This window comes from Stegostoma tigrinum, chromosome 42 (genome assembly GCF_030684315.1).
Source record: "Stegostoma tigrinum isolate sSteTig4 chromosome 42, sSteTig4.hap1, whole genome shotgun sequence".
NCBI classification, from domain to species: Eukaryota; Metazoa; Chordata; class Chondrichthyes; order Orectolobiformes; family Stegostomatidae; genus Stegostoma; species Stegostoma tigrinum.
The window spans coordinates 16,091,319-16,115,318 of record NC_081395.1 but is presented as its reverse complement, the minus strand read 5'-3'; the positions used below and the strand labels follow the sequence as shown (position 1 = coordinate 16,115,318).

General features: G+C 45.2%; 2 protein-coding genes and 1 long non-coding RNA gene across 6 annotated transcripts in view; 1 reads left to right on the top strand and 2 right to left on the bottom strand.

The window, feature by feature from the left end:
* LOC125449419 (gastrula zinc finger protein XlCGF57.1-like) overlaps positions 1–24,000 on the bottom strand; it is a 97,196-nt gene that overhangs the window by 39,361 nt on the left and 33,835 nt on the right. The window lies entirely within an intron of this gene.
* LOC125449420 (zinc finger protein 239-like) overlaps positions 1–24,000 on the top strand; it is a 30,375-nt gene that overhangs the window by 373 nt on the left and 6,002 nt on the right. The window contains exon 2 of one of the 2 annotated variants that reach the window (XM_048525203.2): positions 661–1,962. In XM_048525203.2, the coding sequence (XP_048381160.2) occupies positions 1,040–1,962 (923 nt within the window). In that variant the 5' untranslated portion in view covers positions 661–1,039. Of the gene's footprint in view, positions 1–660; positions 3,167–24,000 lie in introns of those variants that run through there. The other variant, XM_059641576.1, reaches the window with a different exon arrangement.
* LOC125449423 (uncharacterized) lies at positions 13,215–23,280 on the bottom strand. Of its 3 annotated transcripts, none has more exons than XR_009443123.1 (3): positions 22,152–23,280; positions 21,256–21,558; positions 13,215–15,419 (listed from the first exon to the last, which is right to left on the bottom strand). It is a non-coding gene; the product is annotated as an uncharacterized LOC125449423 (long non-coding RNA). The 3 variants fall into 3 exon arrangements; XR_009443125.1 differs by having other exon boundaries at positions 21,399–21,558; XR_009443124.1 differs by having other exon boundaries at positions 22,716–23,280.

Here is a 24,000-nt window from a genome sequence, read left to right as displayed (position 1 = left end):
ATCGTAAATAGCCATTATTGCACTGAATGGCAGAATGGATTTGATGGGCCTACTTCGGCCCCTACATCTTACTGTTTAGTCATTGAGTCATTACAGCACCAAAAAAAAACCCTTTAGCAAGTTGAATCCAAGCTGAGTGACTCTGTATGGCAATCCAGTCTCAGCAATCTACTCCTCTGTTCTATATCCCCATTGCCCTGCACTCTTTTTCCTTGAAGTGAGCAACTTGTTTCATTGTAGAAAACTAATTGTCACCCCTTGTGTGCTACATGTTCATGACTCTCACTATCTGTATAAAGTTCTTCCACTTGCCTCTGTATATTGATCAAGAAGTATGGTCCTGTGTATTATGTGTATTTTTTTTGTCTAGTAAAGGTGACAATATATGGTTAGCAGCCTACCTGAAAAATATTTAGATCTGTGTCCTAAAGATGAAATAGTAAGAATGAATTTGTTAGTCAGCATGAACCAGTAGTGTTGGTGAATTAAGAGGGTATACATCAGTCATGACATAATTCAAATGAAGGGGGAGTGTTTCACATGGAGAATTACAGCTTCAGGAGAAGCAGAGAAGAAAGAATGTCCCATAGACTCAAGAATTGTCACTTCCACATTGCTATTCTCTATTTAAAGTACTTACCTTTGTAACTCCTTTCACAGGTCATCAGAAGGAACAGTTTTCAAACAGGAAACTCAAACCAAACATCACAAGGACTGACAGAACTCATCAGGACCTGAATATAATCAAGCTTGTAATTTGAAAGACAATTGTTTAATATGTTCTGTCTGCTTAAACATATTTTAAATAGCATTTCTGGGATAGCATTACAACAAGCACATACACCTGAGTTAAGGTATTCCAGTGCACCGCCTTAATCAGTTACACAGCGTGAGTGAGAGTGTTCTAGTGAACTAATTGTGGAAAGAGCTTTAACCCTTTGCACATCCTGGAAAAAACATTAACGGAGCATGTGTTCTTAGTGGACAATGCTTTAATTGGCCTTTGTCCAAGCCAGACAGATTCAAAAACATTCGCACTATGGAGAAACCGTGGAAATGTAGGGTCTGTGGGATGGGATTCTCTACACCATCTGCACTGGAAACACATCAACGCTGTCACACTGGGGAGAAGCCATTCACCTGCTCGGAGTGTGGAAAGACATTCACTCAGTCATCTTCCCTTCTGAAACACCGGCGGGTTCACACTGGGGAGAGGCCGTTCGCATGTTTTGAGTGTGGGAAGAGATTCAGTAATTCATCTCACCTGCTGACACACCAGCGAGTTCACACTGGAGAAAGGCCATTCATCTGCTGTGAGTGTGGGAAGATATTCAGTCAGTCGTCCAACTTGCTGATGCATCAGCGGGTACACACTGGGGAGAAACCATTTACTTGTTCTGAGTGTGGGAAGGGATTCAGTGACTCATCTGCTCTGCTGACCCACCAGCATATTCACACTGGAGAGAGGCCATTCACATGCTCTGAGTGTGGGAAGGGATTCAGTCAGTCATCCAATCTGCTGACACACCAGAGAGTTCACACTGGGGAGAGACCATTCACATGTTCTGAATGTGGGAAGGGATTCACTCAGTTAGCTCACCTGCTGACACACCAGCTTGTACACAGTGGGAAGAGGCCATTCACTTGCCCAGTATGTGGAAAGGGGTTCATTCAGTCCTGCAACTTGGTGATGCACCAGCGAGTTCACAGTGGGGAGAGGCCGTCTGTCTGCTCTCACTGTGGGAAAGGGTTCAGAGATTCATCCACTCTGCTGACACACCAGCGAATTCACACTGGGGAGAGGCCATTCATTTGTTCTGTCTGTGGGAAGAGATTCAGTCAGTCATCCAGTCTGCGGAGACACTGGCGAGTTCACACCAGGGACAAACTGTTCACCTGCTCAGAGTGTGGGAATGGATTCTCCCGTTTATCTAGCCTGCTGAGACATCAGCGAGTTCACAAGTGCTTACCGGGAATGGATTCTGCTGATGCTGTTAATTACACACGGGATTGAAACGTGTTCATTCTGAAAGTAAGAGACTGAAAGGGTTTCCTTCAGCTGGAATGATTGATCTCACTGCTTTACTTCCATTGGGGCTCTTTTTGACCCAAGGAGTGCACGTTTCCACTGAACTGATCCACAAAAGCTGAAGGACTACATTTATTTTGTTAAATAGTGTTTTTCCTACCTTGACAAATAAATATAGATTTTTGGCCCTGATCAATTGACTGTGCAGTTTGGGGTCAGGCCAGTACAGTCAGCTTCTTTGGCCTATGTCATGTTTTTGTGCTCCACCTGACCCTCCCCATCAGCATATCTATCTATTCCTTTCTCCCTCATAGATATCTAGCTTCAGCTAAAATACGCTCATTTTGTTCAAAAAAACTACTGGCTGTCCACAATATCCACATGCTCACCATTCACTGTGCAAGAGGCTTTTTCTCATGATTTCCCAGTCGTATTATTCACCCCTTAATCCTCTCTTTTCTTGAGAAATATGCCCTAGCCTGTTCACCCTTTCTTGATTTGCATATTAATGCTGTCAGCTCCTGTGAATCAGTGTTGCACCTTCTTCAATCCCTCCATTTCCTTTTGTTGAGTGAAATGTCATAAATGTAGATGGTACTACATGTGTAGTCAGAGGTAGTTAAGACCATGACACACAGACGCAGAAGTAGGACATTTAGCCCATCAAACCTGCTGTGACACTCAGTGTAATCCTGGATGATCTGATAATCCTCAATTGTGTTTCCCTGCCTCCATTTTCCTCTCCCACACTTTCCTCCCCATAACACTTGATTACTTACTGATTAAAAATTTGACCATCTCAGTCTGGAATATACTTAATGACCCAGCCTCAGTAGCCCTCTGTGGTTAAAAAAAATCCACAGATTCACTAAATTCTGAGAGAAGAAATTCCTCTTCTGGCTTAAACAAGCAACCCCCCAATTTGAGTTTAAGCCCCTGGTCTTAGACTCTCTCATGAAGGGAAACCACTTTCGCATATCTACCCTGTCCAGCCCTCTAAGCATCTTGTCTGTTTCAATAAAATTGCCTCTCATGCGTCTAGTGAAGTGTTTACTGACGCCAGTGATCCATTGAGAATTGCTGACTGCACATGTTATCTCCATGTTTTACAACTGATCTCTGTGCGTATGCAATAAAAAAGCCAATTTAAGAAAAAAATGACAAAAGAATCTACTTTGCTTTATAATTTTTTACATATACAAGCATATGTTTTAGTTACATTCTTTTCAATTTTGTTTGCTTGCTTTTTTTTCAAATATGTTGGACATTTATTACTGCCATGGTGCATACTCTTGGGTGTAAGTGGATACAAAGAACAAAGAAACCTACAGCACAGTAACAGGCCCTTCGGCCCTCCAAGCCTGCGCCGATCAAGATCCTCTGTCTAATCTGTCATCTATTTTCTAATGGTCTGTCCATTTGCTCCCTGCCCATCCATGTACCTGTCCGAATATATCTTAAAAGACCCTAACGTGTCTATGTCTACCACCTCCGCTGGCAATGAGTTCCAGGCACCCACCACCCTCTGCGTAAAGAATTTTCCATGCATATCTCCCTTAAACTTTCCTCCTCTCACTTTGAACTCATGACCCCTAGTAATTGAGTCCCCCACTCTGGGAAAAAGCTTTTTGCTATCCACCCTGTCTATACCCTCATGATTTTGTAGACCTCAATCAGGTCCCCCCTCAATCTCCATCTTTCTAATGAAAATAATCCTACTCTACTCAACCTCTCTTCATAGCTAGCACCCTCCATACCAGGCAACATCCTGGTGAACCTCCTCTGCACCCTCTCCAAAGCATCCACATCCTTTTGGTAATGTGGCGACCAGAACTGTACACAGTACTCCAAATGTGGCCGAACCAAAGTCCTATACAACCGCAACATGACCTGCCAACTCTTGTACTCAATACCCCGCCCAATGAAGGAAAGCATGCCATATGCCTTCTTGACCACTCTATTGACCTGTGTTGTCACCTTCAGGGAATAATGGACCTGAACACCAAATCTCTCTGTTCATCAATTTTCCCTAGGACTTTTCCATTTACTGTATAGTTCGCCCTTGAATTTGATCTTCCAAAATGCATCAACTCGCATCTGCCTGGATTGAACTCCATCTGCCATTTATCTGCCCAACTCTCCAGTCTATCTATATTCTGCTGTAATCTCTGACAGTCCCCTTCACTATCAGCTACTCCACCAATCTTAGTGTCATCAGCAAACTTGCTAATCAGACCACCTACACCTTCCTCCAGATCATTTACATATATCACAAACAACAGTGGTCCCAGCACAGATCCCTGTGGAACACCACTGGTCACAGGTCTCCAATTTGAGAAACTCCCTTCTCCTACTACCCTCTGTCTCCTGTTGCCTAGCCAGTTTTTTATCCATATAGCTAGCACACCCTGGCCCCCATGTCACTTCACTTTCTCCATCAGCCTGCCATGGGGAACCTTATCAAACGCCTTACTGAAGTCCATGTGTATGACATCTACAGCCTTTCCCTCATCAATCAACTTTATCATGTCCTCAAAGAATTCTATTAAGTTGGTAAGACATGCCCTTCCCTGCACAGAACCATGTTGCCTATCACTGATAAGCCCATTTTCTTCCAAATGGGAATAGATCCTATCCCTCAGTATCTTCTCCAGTAGCTTTCCTACCACTGACGTCAGGCTCACCGGTCGATAATTACCTGGATTATCCTTGCTGTCCTTTTTAAACAAGGGGACAACATTAGCAAGTCTCCAGTCCTCTGGGACCTCACCCGTGTCTAAGGATGCTGCAAAAGAAGTAGCCCCCAATAATACAGATGTACTAGAATCCTTGGATTCTGGAAAAAATGCCACAGATTTGGAAAACTGCCAATGTGAGATCTTTATCCAAAAAGGACAGAGACAAAAGAAAAATCAGGTATCTATAGGCCAGTGAGTTCAATATCTGTTAGAACATAGAACATTACAGCACAGTACAAGCCCTTCGGCCCTCGATGTTGTGCCAACCTGTCATACCGATCTCAAGCCCATCTAACCTACACTATTCCGTGTACATCCATATGTTTGTCCAATGACAACTTAAATCTACCTAAAGTTCGCAAATTTACTGTTATTGGAGTAGAGTTCAAATCTATTAAAAAGGATGTTATAGCAGATCAGCCTTCTTCTGAATTCCAATGAGTACAGGCACAACCAACTTAACCTGTCCTCATAAGACTAATATATTACATCCACTGGTTTCCCTTTATCTCTCCTGCTTGATACCTCTTCAAAAATTTTAATAAATTTATGAGGCATTGTCTCCCCTTCAAGAAGCCATTAGAACTCTGCTTGCTTGTATCTTATGCTTCTAACTGCTCTGCTATAACATCCTTTTTAATAGATTTGAACTCTACTCCAATAACAAATATTGAACTCACTGGCCTATAGATACCTGATTTTTCTTTTGTCTCTGTCCTTTTTGGATAAAGATCTCGCATTGGCAGTTTTCCAATTCTGTGGCATTTTTTCCAGAATCCAAGGATTCTAGTACATCTGCTATATTCGGAGCTACTTCTTTTAACATCATAAGATGTATCCCGTCAGGTTCAGGGGACTTATTGGTCTTTGTCCCATTAGTCTCCCAATAAATGTTTCTTGAGTGGTGGTTAGTGTTTATTTCTTGTTTAGCCCATGAATTATTTGGTATTGTTTTCCACTCCTGTGAAGACTATTGCAAACTATTTGTTCAACTCCTCTGTCATTTCCTGGTTCCCCATTAGTTCCCCAGCCTTGTTCTCAGAGGGGGCCTAAATTCATTTGACCTGTCTCTTTGTTATATATCTTTGTTACAAGACAATGTATGGCTTAGAAGGCGTGGATGCTAGGAAGTTGTTTCCGTTAGGCGGGGAGACTAGGACCCGTGGGCACAGCCTTAAAATTAGAGGGGGTAAATTTAAAACTGAAATAAGGTGACATTTCTTCAGCCAGAGAGTAGTGGGCTAGTGGCATTCATTGCCGCTGAGTGCAGTGGAGGCCGGGACGTTGGATGCCTTCAAGGCAGAGATTGACAAATTCTTGATCTCAAAAGGAATCAAGGGCTACGGGGAGAGTGCAGGGAAGTGGTGTTGAAATGCCCATCAGCCATGATTTAAATGGCGGAGTGGACTTGATGGGCCGAATGGCCTTACTTCCACTCCTATGTCTTATGGTCCTGTGGTCTATAATTTAAAGAAGCTCTTACGCATCTTGATATTTCTTGTAAGTTTATCTTCTCCCTTTTTTGTTCCTGGTCATACTTGGTTGTTTTTGAATTATAGAATATCTACGGTATGGAAGCAGGCCATTCAGCCCATCGAGACCATACCAACCCTCTGAAGACCGTTCCACCAACCTCTCCCTGAAAGCCTGCATTTCCCGTGGCTAATTATGAGGCAATTTAGCATGGCCAATCCATCTAACCTGCACATCTTTGGAGTGTGAGAAGAGGACATTGTACCCAGTAGAAACTCACACAGACACAGGGAGAATATGCAAACTCCACACAATCACCCACGGCTGGAATTCAACCTAGGTCCCTGATGCTGTGAGGCAACGATGCTAACCACTGAGCCACCATGCTGCCAGTTTGGGCTTTGTGGCTTACAGACTGGTATGGAAGAAATGTGTTCAAATTCAGGGGATACTGGTACCAGTACCAGGGAAGGAGGGAGCAGTCTCAATGGGATGGATTCCACCCAAATAATGCTGGGACCAGAGTCCTGGTGAATCTTTTTACTTGGGCTGGAGATAGGACTTTAAAATAAATAGTTGGGGAAGGGTGCAGGTGTTTCAGTTGCATAGAAAATTACGTAAATTGTTTAAGGGAGGAGGCTCAGGAGAAATTATTAAAGTTTTCAGACAGAGAGTTTGGTAACAGTCAGGAATCTAGTTTCACGTACAGCAGATAAGGGACAACTATGAGAAGGGGTTGGTCAATGCAGGATTGAGCGTGTTCTACTTAAATGGTGCAGTATACAATATTGTGGGTAGTTTTGGGCCTCATATCCAAGGATGGATGTACTGGCCTTGGAGGGGTTTCAGAGGAAGTTGACAAGAATGATCTGGAAATGAAGGGCTTGTCTTTTGAGGAGGGATTAAACACCCTGGGTCTGTGCTCAATGGAGTTTAGAAGGATGAAGGGGGGATTTTATTGAAATTTACAGAATACAGAGAAGCCTGAATAGAGTGGACATGGAGAAGTTGTTTTTATCAGTAGGAAAGAGGCTGAGGGGTGGCCTTATAGAGGTTTATAAAATCATGAGTGGTATGGATAAGGTAAATAGCCAAAGTCTTTTCCCCAGAGTAGGGAAGTCCAAAACTAAAGGCCATAGGTTTAAGGTGAGAAGGGAAGTTTTAAAAAAGGATCTGAGGGTAACTTTATCATGCAGAGTGTGGTGCATGTACGGAACGAACTGTGATAGGAATGGTGGAGGCAGGTACAATTACAAATTTGAAAGGCATCTGGTTGGGTATATGAATTGGGAGAGTTTAGAGGGATATGGACCAAATGCTGGCAAATGGAACTAGCTCAGATTGGGATTCTTGTCAGTGCAACCAAGTGGGACTGAAGGGTCTGTTCCTGTGCTGCATGATTCTATGACTAGGACCCGAGCACATAGCCACAGAGTGAAGGGATGACCCTTTAAAATTGAGATGAGGAGGAATTTATTCAGCCAGAGGGTGATGACTCCGGGGAACTCGTTGCTGCAGAAGGCTGTGGAGGCCAAGTCTTTGAATATATTTAAGACAGAGTTTCATAGGTTCTGATTAGTAATGGGATCAAGGGCTACAGGGAGTAGGCAGCAGAAATGGGTTGAGAAACATATCAGTTGTGATCAAATGGTGGAACAGACGCAAAAAGCTGAATGGCTTACTTCTGCTCCTACATCTTACGGCCTTTTTAAACTTTCAAGCACAGTAGTAGTGAAGTGTATCCCACCAGAATTCCCTTCTACCCCACTTGTGGTGACAGTACCCCACCCCCCTCCACCACCAACCATGTAATTACAAGGCAGGATAATAAATCATCTGTCTATAATATGTGTCACATGACAACACCAGAAATATCAATGTTGTTATGCTACCTGTGCAGAATGATAACCTCAAAAGTAATAAATTCACATCCACACCAATGGAATGAACTGAATGACACAGATTCATTTTCTCAAATACTTGACTTTAATGGTTAAATCGAAGTGCTCGTTATTATGATCCCAACTGATGTTACTGCTGGTTAAGTCAGATTCCAGGCAGGAATCCATCTTAGAATCAGAGATCTATGCCCAGAAGAGGGCCCTTTGGCCCATCACATCTGCACCAGTCAATAACATCCACCCAACTATTCTAATCCCATTTTCTCGCACTTGGCCCATAGGCTTGTCATCTCAGATACTTAAATGTCACAAGGGTTTCTGCCTCTACACCCTTTACATACAGTGAGTTCCAGATTTCCATCACCTTCTGGGTAAAACCCAAAATTAAAAATCTGTCCTGGTCCACCTACATTGACACGACAGTCAAGAAAGCACAGCAATGCCTCTACTTCTTCAGGAGGCAAAGGAATTTTGACAAGTCCATAAAAACTCTTACAAATTTTTATAGGTGCACTATAGAAAGCATCCTATCTGGATGCATCGCAATGTGGTATGGCAACTGCTCTTCCCAAAACTGAAAAACACTACAGAGGGGTGTGCGCACAGCCCAATCCATCACACCAACCAGTATTCTATCTATTGAGTCAATACTCTGTGGAGTTAGAGGAACACAACAGGTTAGGCAGCATGAAGGAGCAGGAGAGATGACGTTTTGGGTCAGGACCATTCATCAGGACTGAGGAGGAGGAAGGGAGCTGGGAAATAATTAGACGGAGGAGGGGTGGGACTGGGGGAAGGTAGGTGGAATGGTGATAGGTGGACGCAGGTAGAGGTAGTTGGGAAGGGTGGGGTAGATAAATGGAGAAGATGGACAGGTTATGTCAGGTCCGTCTATTTATTTCCCAGCTCCCTTCCCCTTTCCCAGTCCTGATGAGGAGTCAGGGTGGCTTTACCAGAGGAGACAGAGTGATGGTGGAGGATTGTTTTTCAGACTGGACTTCTGTGAACAACAGTGATCCGCAGGGATCAGTACTGGGTCCACTTTTGTTTGTAATTTATATAAATGATTTGGATGTGAGTACAGGAGGCATGGTTAATAAGTTTGCAGATGACACCAAAATTGGTGGTACAGTGGACGGTGAAAAAGGTTATGTAAGATTACAAAAAGATCTTGATCAATTGGGTCAATGGGCTGAGGGGTGGTAGATGGAGTTTAATTTGGATAAATGCAAGGTATTATATTTAGATAAAACAAACAAGCGCAGGATTTATACAATTAATGGTAGGCCTCTAGGTAGTGTTGTAGAACAGAAAAACCAAGGGGTTCAGGTACATTTCTTGGAAATTTGAGTCACATGTAGACAGCGTGGTTACGAAGACATTTAGTACACTTACCTTCATTGCTCAGATCTTTGAGTGTCTGAGTTGGGCTGTCATATTGAGGTTGTACAGGTTGTTGGTGAGACTTCTTCTGGAATACTGTGTGCGCCCTGTTATAGGACGAATATTATTAAACTGAAGAGGGTTCAGGAAAGGTTTACCAGGATATTGTTCAGAACGGAGGGTTTGAGTCATAAAAGCAGGCTGGATAGGCTGAGATGTTTTTATTGGAGGGGTGATCTTATAGAGGTTTATAAAATCATGTTAGGCATTGATAAGATGAATGACAAGGCACTTCTCCCTAGGATGGGGGAGTTCAAAACCAAGGGGCATATTTTTAAGGTAAGAGGAGAAATATTTAGAAAGGACATGAGGGTAAACTTTTTTACACCGTGTGGTTAGTGAGTGGAATGAACTGGCAGAGGAAGTGGTGGATTCAAGTACAGTTACAATGTTTAAAAGACATTTGGATAAGTATATGAATAGGAAAAGTTTGAAGGGATATGGGCCAAATGCAGGCAGGTGGGACTAAATGAAATTCCTGCAGTGTGGAAACAGGCCCTTCATCCCAACAAGTCCACACTGACCCTGAGAGCATCCCACCTAGACCCATTCCCCAAACCCACCTAGTTTACACACCCCTGAACACTATAGGCAATGTAGTATGGCCAATCCACCTAGCCTGCACATCTTTGGACTGTGGGAGGAAGGCAGAGCACCTGGAGGAAACCCATGCAGACATGGGGAGAATGTGCAAACTCCACAAGGACAGTTGCCTGAGGGGGAAATCGAACCCAGGCCCCTAGCACTGTGAGGCAGCAGTGCTAACCATTCAGCCACTGAAATAAATAGGGACACGGGGAGGCGGATAGAAGATGGATAAAGGAGAAGATAGGGTGAGAGGAGACAGATAGGTCAAAGAGGTGGGGTTACAGCCAGTGAAGGTGAATGTAGGAGGGGAGTTAGGGAGGGGATAGGTCAGTCCATGAAGGACATCCTCCCTGGACTGACCGATCCCCTCCCTAACTCCCCACCTACATTCACCTTCACTGGCCGTAACACCACCTCTTTGACCTGTCTGTCTCTCACCCAATCTTCTCCTTTATCCATCTTCTATCCACCTCCCCCGTCTCTCTATTTACTTCAGAATCCCCTTCCCCTCCCCCATTTCTGAAGAAGGGCCTTGACCCAAAACGTCAAACTTTCCTCCTCTCCTATGCTGCTTGGCCTGCTGTGTTCATCCAGCTTCACACCATGTTGTCTTTTAACTGTACTTGCATTCACTATTTTCTCATTAACAATGTAGACACTACCCCACTTATGGGCATTTTCCTAAAGCTCAAAAAATTCTGGAGCTGTGTGAGAAACCTTTGAGGCCCTATTATTTACCATGCACACTCATGAGTACTCTAGAATAAACAAAAGATCATTAGTGCACACAAACTATTCACTCTGCAGCCAGGCTTCAAAAATGATTTTAAAAGAAATTGCCATGGTGACATATTACATATTAACTATAAATTTCTGATACTGAAAGAAAATACTCATTTTTGACTAAATCAAAAGTAGGACTGATATATGCACATAAATCCCACAGTTCACATCACACATCAATGAAGCGTGCAAAAATAATAAGGTGTAGAGCTGGATGAATATAGCAGGCCAAGCAGCATCACAGGAGCAGGAAAGCTGAGGTTTCGGGCCAAGACCTCAGCTTCTCCAGCATCTGCAGTTACTACTATCAATGAAGGTGCAAGTTGGTTAGCTCAATAGCTCGTTTAGGATGCTACTAGTTCCTACTATCAATGAAGGTGCAAGTTGGTTAGCTCAATAGCTCGTTTAGGATACAGAGAAACACCCATAATGTGGGTTCAATTCCTGCACCAGCTGAGGTTACCTTGAAGGGCTCTCCTTTTTCAATCTTTCCTCCTACTTGAGCCTCAGCTTAAACTACCCACCAGTCATCTCTGTTTCTGATAAGAGAGCAGCCGGTAGAACTACAGCACTTTTACCTTTATCAATGAAGCATGTATTCAGAGTATACCAATAGTCAGTATGCGTTTCAGCGTCAGTCATTGATGCAATTGTCCACATAATCAACAACACTTTACCAACCCCCACATGGAGAATGGTCCTCATTCCAGCTCCAGATCCTCCATAATTCTCTCAATTTTCAGGGGGAGAAGGCTTTCCCTGATACAAATAGTAGAGCACTTACTTAGCACATGAAAGGTTGTGTGATCGATGCTCAGGTTCTTACTTAAGGTTGGCACAGTGGCTGGGCGGTTAGCACTGCTGCCTCAAGCACCAGGGACTCACTAAAGAACTGATCATTGACTTCAGAGAGAAAGGAGAACATAACCCATCTACAGCAACAGAGCTGAAGTTGAGAGGATGAAGAGCGTTAAGTTCCGCGGGGTAACGATAACTGAAAACCTGTCCTGCACTGCCCACACAGATGCAACAGTCAAGAAAGCACAATAACACCTCTTCTTCCTCAGGTGGCTCAGGAAATTAGGATGTCCATAAGGAACCTCACCAACTTCTTTTCATGCGCAATTGAAAGTGTACCATCTGGTATGGCAACTGCTCTGTCCAGGACCATAAGAAACTACAGGAGATGGTGTGCACAACCCAAGCCATCACATAAGTCAGAGATAACACATTATAGAGCTGGAAGAACACGGCAGGCCAGGCAGCATCAGAGGAGCAGGAAAGTTGACGTTTTGGATCAGGCCCCTTCCATCCACGGACTCTATTTACATGGGTCACTGCCATAGAAAGGTTGCTAACATCATCAAAGACCCATCACACCCTGGTAATGATCTCCTAAATGTCTTCTTTCAGGTAGAAGATACAGAAGCCTCATCACACGCACCAGCAGGTTCAGGAGCAGCTTCTTCTCAGCAGTTATTAGATGGATCAATGTACTCTCTCGCCTCAAAAAATGCTGATCTTGCTAATGTTGAACTCACCTAGTGTACACCCTGTGCAATATGACCTGTGCATCTCTGTCTAAGATGTTTTGATCGGCACATTCTCGCTTACTATGATCTGCCTGTACTGCTCATAAACAAAGCTTTTCACTGTACTTCAGTACATGTGACAATAAATCATCAGTCAATCAAGTTCAATTTCAATCAGGTTCTGAGGAAGGGTCACCAGACCAGAAACATTAACTCCGTTTTCTCCCTCACAGATGCTGTCAGACCTGCTGAGCTTTTCCAGTAACTTTGTTTTTGTTCCTGATTTACAGCATCTGCAGTTCTTTTGGTTTCAATTCCTCGGGGTGCTCAAGCTCCTCCCACGGTCCAAAGATATGCTGGTTAGGTGGATTAGCCGAATTAAATAAAAGTTTAGAGGGATTGGGTTGTGTCTTTTTGGAAAATTTGGTGCAAACTTGAAAGGTCGAATGGCCTTTATCTGCCGTGTAGGGATTCTATGTCAGGCACAAAAGACAGGTTCAGTGTTGATGGAGCTCCTGTGCTGTTTAAAGTCAAACTGTATGGCCTTGCAGCAAAATGAAGCAATAAATCTGACAAAATTACACCCTGCACTCTCCCTCAACTACAGCATGCCCAGCTTCTAAGGTGCAGACAGCGTCGCAGTCCAACGTATGCGCATCGTGGGGATCCTTGTCAAGTTCGTTTTCGGAGACCCTCACAGGCTTGATGCAATAGCAACACTGACCTGTTTAGAAAAACACAAATCCTTTATTACCAAGCAAGTACAAGCTGTGGAGAATCACTGTACTCAACATGGCACAGAGTGCAGAGTCTCGTAAGTAATTCTCCCCAAGTAGCGGACAGTCCCCGCTTTTTATACTTTACTAAGTACATAATACAGAAAAGAATTTCACATCTCGCAATGACATGATACATGAAGTAATTATTACAACAGACAAAGACAGGATACAAAACAATTATTACATCAAGAACATAAAAGACCAGGATATTGATCGTTCGTGAAGTGGCTGCTAATGGCAGGAGGCAATTTCAAGTTGTTAACGAGACAGATTGTAATTTCAAGTTGCCGATGTGTCTGGCTGGAACAAAGTCAGTGCCCTGGCCCCCTTGTCAGAGACAGAGGTTACATACTTCAGAAGTCTCACACCTTTACAAACGTTCCTCACTTCACCTTATTTGAGACAGTTTAACTCTAATTCTATTCAGTCAGGAAGCTTAAGGCAGCGTCTGCGTACCGATGTGTAGGCAGATAAAGGACATTAATTTATACAAGTACAGAAATCAATGGGATGTTATCCCAATAACATCTCATTCCCGCCTTTTATTATTTCATGATAACCTCTATCGGGGCCGAGAAGGGAGCTACCAGCCTGTTAAACACAAGTCTGCAGCAAGGGTTCAGGCATGCCATAAATGTACAGCAGATAGTTATGACAACTACTAGAACAATTAACCCATGTAGCAAGTGTGAGCCCCAAGAACCGCTCATAAGCCATCCTAACAATCTCTCCCCAGGTTGGGTCCCTCTCTGTACTTTTCCAACTGCCCCTGTATGGCTTGCATAGCCTGGATAATGTTATAGGACTCATTGGTGACATGGATAATACACTTGTCCCCTATAATAGTGCATACTCCTCCTGCTGAGCCAGTTGATAGTCCACTGCATACCGTGTTTGCTGAGCATGGAGCTGAAGTCCGGCTAATTCTTGGTTGACTGCCTCCAGTGCCATTATTGTGCTGTTTCCCAGGGCAGTGAGTCCACATATAAGGTAATTTCGATTTTTTTTGCAGCCACCACCCCTGGGGAGCCTCCCAAGCTGACAGTTCCCAGGAAGCCGTATTCTCAAGGAAGAGCCCAAGGCAATTGGGTTCTGCCATGCAGCACAAAACTCCCGGCTCAGGTAGCCTGTGACAATTCACCATTGAATTCGTGCTTGTTGGGGACAAGGGACAGTGAGGGGCCCAACGGTCCCAACTGCAAACAACACCGGCAAAGTTGGAGTGGCAGTCGTTGAAGGTCCCATTAAGGAGGAAAACAAATCCCTTTTTAGCCTGGTAGCAGGGAACAGACTCATGTATTTCTTGATAGTTATGCCAGGAGGACTGACTCTTATATGGATGGAAGTTTGCGGAGTTAAATGGAAATGACCCGTAGTCCATTTTTATATGGGTGATATTGCAATCCCCACAAGTCCACTGAATGCCTAGGGTCACAGTTATTGGCTTAGATTCTAAGCAGGGGCAGTTCAACAGTCCTCCTCTACTGGTGCAATTTCTCTTTACGCACTGATGGGGCCAGGAAACATTATGGGGGTGATTAGCGGCTAGAGCAGGCACACAACAAGTCCCAGTTCCATTAAAGCAAAACAGATAGCTGCTGGGACTTGTACAGTTAGCCCCTTCCTTCCCATGCCTAGGTCTAGTGTCCACACAACCAGAGGGGCCATTAACTACCAATTCCACACACCTACCCTGCACAACTCTCGTTCAAGTTCCCCTCTCCCCTCGGCAAGGCTTACTGGAATATTCTACTTCATAAAGCTGACTAGGGTTCCAGGCTGGTGTTGCCACAAATAACGCTTCAGGCCGTGCTAGCAGGTAACATGCTGTCTGATTCCCATGCAGTGGATGTGTGTCCTATAAAACAGATTGTCCTGCTGGCCATGCACAGGCAGAATAATACTCAGTCCAATGGTTAAATTGCAAGCTGATGAGGAAATCCACCATTTACAGTAACTCAAGTGGATCCAGCGATTCTGTCCTTTAACTTTAAGAGCTGTTGGAGTCTGAAGAAGCACTTGGTCCTTTCCACCTTGGGGCGATCCCAGTCCCGGACACGTACAAAATCTCCAATCTGCGGCCGCGAAGACCGATCCTGAATCTTGAGGTCTTGGTCCGGTGTCTGCGGAGGTGGTCCAAAGGCGCACTTCACCTGCAAATGGAGAAACTTTAAAGATGATGTTAATTGTCGGAAGTACCTTTGCATTTCTTCTCCCATCACATTTAGGTCAATTTGGGTGGGTGGGCTGGTATTGGCATCCCAGGGTGTTCTGCTGGGTCGGCAATAGACTATTTCTGCTGCTGAAAGCCCAGTAGTAGAGTGGGGTGTTATCCGCATGTGATACAAGGCTAGTGGCAAAACCTTCAGCCAATTAAGGTCGGTCTCTAATGTCAACTTGGTCAGTTTAGTTTTGAGTGTTCCGTTAGCTCTTTCCACTATCCCTGCTGCCCGGGGGTGGTAGGCACAGTGGAATTGCTATTGGATGCGTAACGTATCGCACAGTTCCTTATTAATCTTCCCTACAAAGTGAGGGCCATTGTCTGAACTAATTTGTTGCGACACTCCAAACCTCGGTATTATTTCAGTTAATAATAGTTTTACTACTGTTGAGGCTTTGTTGTTTGTCATTGGGAAAGCCTCTATCCACCTATTGAATACATCTACAATGACAAGACAATATTTATAACAGTTTACACGCGGTAATTCAGTAAAATCTAGCTGAATGCATTAAAACGGTCCACGTGGCAAGGGTGTTTTTCCTGGTGAGCATCTCACCCGCCGACCCACATTGTTTTGCTGGCATGTGAGACATGATGCTATACGAGACTGGGCTGCCTCAGTCAGTCTGGGGTGCCACCAGGTACGGAGCATAATACCACTCATTCCCTCCTTGCCAAGGTGAGTGTCAGTATGCAGAGTCAACAAGCATAGGTAACAAAGTATCAGGTATACACACTTGGCCGACTGGGGTAACCCAAAGGCCTGAGGACGCAGAATGCAAGCATCCATGCGCCTTCCAAATATGCTTTTCAGAAGCAGGGGCATCCCCCTGTAAGTGCCAAACAGTGACTAAATCTGGCATGCCCGTCTTGTCCAAAGGAGGCATTCGATTTACCGCCCGCTTGTTCATAGAGGGTAAAATAAAAATTTGGTCTGCAGCAGCCTGTTTAGCAGCCAGATCAGCCGGAGTGTTGCCCCGAGTAACTATAGAATCATGGAGGCATGAGCAGTGCATTTGATAAAAGCCAATTGTTTAGGGAGGAGGATCGCCTGGAGAAGGCTTTTAACATACAGGGAATTCTGGATGGGTGTACCTGAGGACGTTAAAAATCCACACTGGGTCCGGAGAAGGGAGTGGAGCATCAGTAAGGGCCGGGTGGGGAGAGGTTAGAAATTGGTTCCTTAGTAAGCAGTCATGTGAGGGTTCGCTTGGAAATGTGACTGGGTTAATAGCGGAGCAGGAAGAGATAAGGAATAAATCGCAGAGAGAATCTGGGAACGAGGGGGTAATCCCTGAGCCACAGTGTCCAGGCGAGTGGAGTGGTAGGCAACTGGTCGTTATAATTCAAGTTTAAAGGGCCTACTGTAAATCTGTCAGTTTCAGTATGACGTATGTGTGTGTGTAAGTGATGTAGTAGACTGCCCAGTTATGTTCTTGATATCTGAAGAATGGCAGCACATACATAAGGGGAAGAAACAGGAATGTGGGGTTGAAGCCACAATGAGATCAGCCATGATCTTAGTGAATGGCAGAGCACATTTGCAAGGCTGAACAGCCTACTCCTGCTCTAAGTCCTCTGTTCACTATTGAGGAATAGCAGGGCGGGGAGGGCGATTTTTCAGTGAAGGCCTGCAATACAATCACTGCCGTAACAGAGCTGTACGGTACAAAGCAAAGTAATCAAATTAACAGCTGATAAATCATACAAACACAGTAGAAATGCTGCAGCATGTAGTGGGGGTTCAGGATTGGCTGGCTTTAATCACGTGGCTTCATTGTAGCCCTGGTGTATGCAGAAGCAGCAGACCAGAGTAGGATGACTGTCCACGTACAGGCTGTAAACAGTGAAGACTGGGATGGGGCAGGGGATTGGGTTCAGAATAGGAGTATTCTCTCCATCACCTTGTGGACTTAAGGGGTGCAACAAGGAGCGTAGACTGACCCATGGCAGCTATGACGCTAGTGGTAGTGAGGCAGATCCACACACGGGGTAGGGCAGCTTCAATACCCACGCCACATGATGACTGCTGTCAGATAGGAAGAAGGACAACAGGGTTAGTACACAGGAGGAATCTCTGCTCTGTGTCATGTCTCATTTGCACAGTGTCACAATATCCCATTTGCCAAAATGAACCAGGGAGGCAGATGGGCACTAACATTGCAATGGTGTCCTGAACTTAGAGAGAGAGTGGCAGGAGGGGGAAGAAAGCTCCAGTTCATTTAAAAAATTACCAAGCAAGAGTTGGATGTTTTGGAGATGTGTGTGTACATCACCATCAGTCAACAACTAGTCAAGAATTATAGTGTAAATTGACCAAATTACAGAAATTCTCGGAGAGAATAAATGTTTCAGGTCCAGCAACCCTTCCTCAAAATGGGAATGAATGAATGGATGATGGGCCCTAGGACCCAGCGGAGCCACAGCTGTGGGAGAAATCACAACTGGCAGTTTCAAGAGGTATCAATTACCTGGATAAGTGGTTGTGAATTTCAAAACAATGGCACATGCCATTGATGGAAAGGCGCTCCCTTGCCTTAAAGCAGGGAGGGGGGTGTGCAATTTCAGGGTGCTGAATATCTCGAATGGTTTCTGGTCTATCCCGGTTTGGCAGGACCAGTACAAATTTGCATTTACTTTTAAAGGACAACAGTACACGTGGAGTTGTCTGCCACAGGTTTTACATAATAGCCCCAGCATTTTCCACCAGTGTATGGCAGACTGTTTAAAAGATTTCAGTGAGCCACACAGGCTTGTACAGTACGTGGACGACATCCTGTTGTTCACAGACAATAGTGAGGAACATGGCCCCCTACTTAGTGAGTTATTACGACTCCCATGCAAGAGCGGGTTGAAGGTAAACCCGAAGAAGGCACAGATAGGGTTGAGGGAGGTCAAGTTCCTGGGACTGACTCTGAGGGCTGGAGAGCGCAGCATAGATGCAGCACAGGCTAAAGAGGGCTTGGGGGGTTGGCTTGGTACATTTGAACAGTGCCCAGGATGTAATCTATACAATCTTAGAACATTGAACATAGAACAACACAGCGCAGAACAGGCCCTTCGGCCCTCGATGTTGCGCCGACCTGTGAACTAATCTAAGCCCCTCCCCCTACACTATCCCATCATCATCCATATGCTTATCCAAGGACTGGTTAAATGTCCCTAATGTGGCTGAGTTAAGTACATTGGCAGGCAGGGTGTTCCACGCCCTTACCACTCTGAGTAAAGAACCTGCCTCTGACATCCGTCTTAAATCGATCACCCCTCAATTTACAGCTGTGGCCCCTTGTACAAGCTGAAGTCATCATCCTCGGAAAAAGACTCTCACTGTCCACCCGATCCAATCCACTGATCATCTTGTATGTCTCTATTAAATCCCCTCTTAGCCTTCTTCTCTCCAATGAGAACAGACCCAAGTTCCTCAGCCTTTCTTCACAGGGCCTGCGCTCCAGACCAGGCAACATCCTGGTAAATCTCCTCTGCACCTTTTCCAATGCTTCCACATCCTTGCGGTAATGGGGCGACCAGAACTGTACGCAATATTCCAAATGAGGCAGCACTAGCGATTTGTCCAATTGCATCATGACATCACGGCTCCGGAACTTGATCCCTCTACCAATAAAACCTAACACACCGTAAGCCTTCTTAACAGTACTATCAACCTGGGTGGCAACTTTCAGAGATCTATGTACATGGACACCAAGATCCCTCTGCACATCCACATTACCAAGAATCTTTCCATTGACCCGGTATTCTGCCTTCCTATTATTTCTCCCAAAGTGAATCAGCTCACATTTATCCGCATTGAACTCCATTTGCCACCTTTCAGCTAAATTCTGCAGTTTATCCAAGTCTCCCTGCAACCTGCAACATTCTTCCACACTGTCCACCACTCCACCGACTTTAGTGTCATCTGCAAACTTACCAACCCATCCACCTATGCCTGCGTGCAAGTCATTTATAAAAATGACACACAGCAGTGGTCCCAAAACAGATCCTTGAGGCACACCACTAGTAACTGGTTAGTCTTTCGATCAGGGGCCCTTGACATAATTAAACACATCTCTTGTGGCTTCCAAGGGGTGTCGTCCTACATTGTATTTTGACCCCCTTATGTTGGGTTTGGGTAAGGGACCGTGTGATTAGGAAATTGTCGGAGATTTTTCTTACGGGGGTCCTTCTTTAGGGGATGGCTATTCAAGGGTCTCTTCCAAACTCTGTCCTCACATTCACTATCCTCTGCTTGTGAGTCGGGACTATCATATTCTTCATTACTTGTAGAATCGCTGGAAACGCTAGACGGGTGCTCGAGTGAACTGCACCCAGGACTTATGTTTCCTGAGGCTTCGCTTATGGGTTTTAAAAGAATCTTGTCGTCCCTCCTTTTGTTCACTAATGGTCGGTTCTGTATTCTGTTTCCTGTTTGTCTGTTTAGTTTTAGACCTGGTATGACAGGAGATAGGGTCTGTACAAGCCGCAGGTTTGTCGGGGATTCATGTGGGCTGATTACTGAAGGGCTTGGAGGTTCTATAGGAGGTTTAGTTTGGTCAGCGTACGGTGGTGGAGATAGGGCTACGGGCGATTGCTGGGGCTGATGGCAGTGTCGGGGTGCCTGCAGATGTGGGTTGGCCAAGGATGGGTAGGGTTGTGGAGGGGGTCGTGATCCCAATGGGGCAGAGGGGTGCCTTCCCCAGTCTTCCTCATCTGTATCATTAATTTGGAGCAACATCGGTATACCAGATATGTCAGGAGGTACCTCCGATTTTTTGTTTTCTGTCAACACGGCCTGCCGCTCTAGTCCCTGTTCTTTGTCACGTTGTTCTCTCTCCTGCCTTTCTTGTTTAACTCTTTCCCTTTCATTCATCTCATGATCCTCACACTGCAGCTTTAAAACCTCCCAAGTTTTAGGTTTCCCCTCATTATCACAGGCACTGATCCCTCTCCTACGTGCATTATCCACCCAACTGGCCAGTTTTGATTTTTCAGTCAGCTCCTCAGCTCTCTTTCTCCAGAATGACATTAACCCTTTCCAGTGCCTCTTCTGCTTTAGTACATAGATCTATATTCCACATTCCCCTAATGGCCAATTCTCATTTCCCAATTTTCTTGTTTAAGCATGCCGACAGACGTCTGTACTGTACTTCATTTTCGGGGTCATCGCAGCATAACCAATGTAAAGGGGTTTCGACACTCGACTTATCCAGCGCTTTCACTTTTTACTTGTTTCTATATACTACACCAGTGTCCTTAGTCTCAACACCCACTTCAGGGTCCTGACCTTCGCGTGGGGGATTTCCCCTCTTAACAATTGGTCTAAGGCAGGGTGATTTGGACAGACAGACACTGTAACTATTCTATACCTAGGTCCTATACTAACACCCCTCCCTTTTCCCTATTGCCCGACACAGGGAGTCACCCCCGGTCACCGGGGGACTCTATCCTCACAGAATTTTTTTCTTTTCAGTTACTTGTCCCAGGGACTTTAGCCCCGGCCACCTGGGGAATCGAATCTCCCGGATTCTTCCCTGTTACCTGACCGAGGGACTCTAACCCGGGCCACTGGGGAGCTCTAACCTCCTGGATTTTTTTCCCATTTACCTGACCGGCCGCCGGGGAACTCTAACCTCCCGGATTTCTTTTCCCAGTTCCACCGGGGAACTCTAACCTCCCCGATTTCTCTTCCCAGTTCCACCGGGGGACTCTAACTTCCCAGCTTTCTTTTCCCAGTTCCACCAGGGGACTCTAACCTCCCTGATTTCTTTACTAACCTGGGGACTCGAACCTCCAGATGTTAGGATTTAGCAGTGTTCAAGACCGTGAGTTGTCTCGGGGTTCCGTCAGTACAGAGCCACACAGGGACAAGGGGTCGCACGGGTGCCATGTTAGTGAGAGAGACCAAGGTGAATTGTACCTTGCGGGCCCATCCGTCTCACTCCACCGACACTCGAACGATCACTTATTCAGCCCTCCACGTGAGACTGCTGTACATGTTGGAACCCTGCTCACGGCGCCAAATGTCAGGTTCATTTTCGGACACCCTTGTGGACTTGATGCAATAACAAGACACTGACCTGTTTAGAGAAACACAAATCCTTTATTACCAAGCAAGTACAAGCTGTGGAGGATCACTGTACTCAACATGGCACAGAGTGCAGAGTCTCGTAAGGAATTCTCTCCAAGCAGCAGACAGTCCCCGCTTTTTACACTTTACTAAGTACATAATACAGAAAAGAATTTCACATCTCACAATTACATGATACATGAAACAATTATTACAACAGACAAAGACAGGATACAAAACAATTATTACATCAAGAACATAAAAGGCCAGGATATAGCACTGATCATTCATGAAGTGGCTGCTAATGGCAGGAGGCAATTTCAAGTTGTTAACGAGACAGATTGTAATTTCAAGTTGCCGATGTGTCTGGCTGGAACAAAGTCAGTGCCCTGGCCCCCTTGTCAGAGACAGAGGTTACATACTTCAGAAGTCTCACACCTTTACAAACATTCCTCACTTAACCTTATTTGAGACAGTTTAACTCTAATTCTATTCAGTCAGGAAGCTTAAGGCAGTGCCTGCATACCTATGTGTAGGCAGATAAAGGACATTAATTTATACAAGTATAGAAATCAATGGGATGTTATCCCAATAACATCTCACCGTGCCCAATTGCCAGGAAACCTGCACATCTGCTAATGTGGTATACTGCATCCGCTGTTCCCATTGTGCCCTCCTCTACATCGGGGAAACCAAGCCAGGGCTTGGCGACCACTGTGCAGAACACTTATGCTCGGTTTGCCCTAGACATCTGCACCTCCCAGTGGCGACCCATTTCAACTCCCCCTCCCATTCCTCAGACAACATGTCCATCCTGGGCCTCCTGCAGTGCCACAACAATGCAATCCGAAGGTTATAGGAACAAGAACTCATATTCGCTTGAAAACCCTGCAGCCCAATGGTATCAATGTGGACTTCACAAGCTTCAAAATCTACCCCCCCCCCCACAGCATCACAAAACCAGCCCAGCTCGTCTTCACCTCCCTAACCTGTTCTTCCTCCCACCTATCTCCTCCTCCCACCTCAAGCCCCACCCCCATCTCCTTCTTCCTAACCTCACGCCCCCTTGACCTGTCCGTCCTCCCCGGACTGACCTATCTCCTCCCTACCTCCCCATTACTGGCTCCATCCCCGCCTCTTCGACCGGTCTGTCTCCTATCCACCTACCTTCTCCTCTATCCATCTTCTATCCGCCTCCCCCTCTCTCCCCATTTATTTCAGAACCATCTTCCCCTCCTCCATTTCTGAAGAAGGGTCTAGGCCTGAAACGTCAGCCTTCCTGCTCCTCTGATGCTGCTTGGCCTGCTCTGTTCATCCAGCTCTGCACCTTGTTATCTCAGCAGATCCTCCAGCATCTGCAGATCCTACTATCTCTGGACAGAAAACCAGTCCCGGTCTGAACGTAACCCTGGTAATGGGGCAGGGCCAGTTGCCAGGAAACAAAAACAAATTTGCTGGAAAAGCTCACAGGTCGGCAGTATCTGTGGAGGAGAAAGCAGAGCTAACGTTTCGGGTCCTGGTGACCTTCCTCCAGTTGCCAGGAAACCAGGGGTCAAAAGTGGGATCGGGGGAAGCTCTGTCGTCTCAACGTTCTATTGTGACGTCGCAATACGGAAGTGGTGCTTGGAGCTTCAGTGTGAAACTTCCTCCTCTGTGCAACTTCCGGAAGGAAAGCAGTGTTTCTCTCTTTTCTGAGTATGTTCTCAGCTTACGGTTAAATTGTTCATTTGAAGGAACTGAAAGAAAGAGAAAGTGAATCCAGGGAACACGTAGAATCTGAAAAGGTTGGTCCAAGTCAGTCTGTTTTGCCACTTTTTTACTGTCTCATCTTGACGCATTTATTTATGTAGCGAAAATCATAGGGCCTTTTTTCCTGAAATCCACAATTAAAGTAATGGTTTAAGTAGTGCCCCACACTTAAGAGGGGGATATGGTATGCCTGCTAGTATAATGAGGCACGTATTAGATATCTAATTTACAGTTCCAAGATAAAGTACATTTTCTTTTATTTCTGGCTTCGTAATATGGCCCTGCATATACTTCGTAGAATCATGGAATCCCTCGAGTGCAGGTAGAGGCCCCACTCTTTCCCTGTCATCATGCATTCAACATGGCCAATCCGCCTAGTCCACACATCCGTGAACACAGTGGCACATTTTAGTATCCACCAATCCACCAACCAAGTTATAGTGTTATTTCCAGGTTAAATGTCTGTTTCCAGCTGTAGAGTTATTAAGGTGCAGAAGAAGCCTAACTAGTAACATAAATCCATGCTAAAGCTCATGTAGAGCAATCCAGTCTGTCCCCACTCACCCCCTATTTCCCCATAGCCTCGCAAGATTATTTAATGACCTGGGCAATTTTGCTTTGAAATCATTGATCATCTCTGCTTTCACCAACTGTATAGACAAAGAGTTCCAGGTCATGACAACTTATTGCCTTAATAAAGTTA